We start from the raw sequence: 1,224 nt of genomic DNA on the forward strand, positions 1-1,224 counted from the left end.
TATATATATATATATATATATATATATATATAATTACTACTACTAATAATAAAACAATAACTAATAATAATAAAATTACTACTAATAATAGTAAATATAATTATTAGCATTATTAATATTAATAGCATTATTAATTTTAATTCAATAATAATCATTTAATAATATTAATCATTTATCAAGATGATTATTAATATTAATTTGTTTTGTTTTTTTTGCACCACAATCAGAAGACAAACTTATTTATTAATACATATTTTTCTATTTAAATTTTATTTTTTAAATTAATATATCCTATACATATTTTTCTAAGAAAAATAATGAAATTACTTAAAAGCTGTATTCTTTTAATGAGATCCTTTGTTATTATATCGAAATCAAGATATCTTGTGTATATATTTATGTATACAGACAGACAGAGTACCTCTTCTGGTATTTGTCAGAACCAAAAAAAAAGGCAAATGTTTACCTGACATGCATCCATTCCGCCGGCATCCGCTCCGGCACACATCATATTCTCAAGCACTTTCCCTCTGTAATATCTGTTACATACTTGCGGCTCAAAAACAGTTACATTGACCTCTTGAAGTCCGGAGGCGCGAGGCCCATCTATAAAGAGACAAATTCATCTAATCGCACATAACCATTACTAATGAAACCCATTCCACAGGTTATACAGAACAAGGTTAATATATTTCTGCTATTTAGGGCCTTACTCTCTCTGATGGCGCCCCAGCCGGTGACAGTACAGGTTTCTTGAGAGGGCAAATCCCTGTTTAAGATGGCAACAGGCCTCACACACTCATTAAACAGCAGGGGATTCTTCAGTTTCACCAAGGCAATATCATTCTCGTTTGTCTTTTGGTTGTAGTCCTTGTGGGAGATGATTTTTTCCACCTCTACGGTCTTTAAATCAAACACACAAGAGAGTTACACAAATTAAAATGAGACAACTTAAAAGATCCACATAAGAGTGGAGTGAGATGTAATTACACACAGACACTCACTTGATGGCAGGATTCATTCATATTCTCCAAATTGTGCATTCCAACCACGGCCTTCCACAGTGACGCCTTTTTATAACTGTTCACAAACATGAATTTTAGTTCTTTTTTTTTAAATAGGTTTAGTAATTTTTTTTAAACATTACAAACGGAACTTAAAATCAAACAAGAGAACAAGACAGAAAATAGGGGGGGGGGGGGGGGGGGGGGGGCCCCCCCCCCA

General features: G+C 32.8%; 1 protein-coding gene across 1 annotated transcript in view; it reads right to left on the reverse strand.

Annotated features, from left to right (window-relative positions):
* The window catches only part of ovch1 (ovochymase 1), a 5,457-nt gene that overhangs the window by 2,728 nt on the left and 1,505 nt on the right, over nucleotides 1-1,224 (reverse strand). Inside the window, exons 4-6 of the mRNA XM_016281675.1 lie at nucleotides 1,005-1,080; nucleotides 714-903; nucleotides 467-606 (exon numbers count right to left, since the gene is read on the reverse strand). Of these exons, the coding sequence (XP_016137161.1) occupies nucleotides 467-606; nucleotides 714-903; nucleotides 1,005-1,080 (406 nt within the window). The remainder of the gene's footprint in view (nucleotides 1-466; nucleotides 607-713; nucleotides 904-1,004; nucleotides 1,081-1,224) is intronic.

Source organism: Sinocyclocheilus grahami, unplaced genomic scaffold (assembly GCF_001515645.1).
Source record: "Sinocyclocheilus grahami isolate Dianchi unplaced genomic scaffold, SAMN03320097.WGS_v1.1 scaffold151.1, whole genome shotgun sequence".
Taxonomy (NCBI): Eukaryota; Metazoa; Chordata; class Actinopteri; order Cypriniformes; family Cyprinidae; genus Sinocyclocheilus; species Sinocyclocheilus grahami.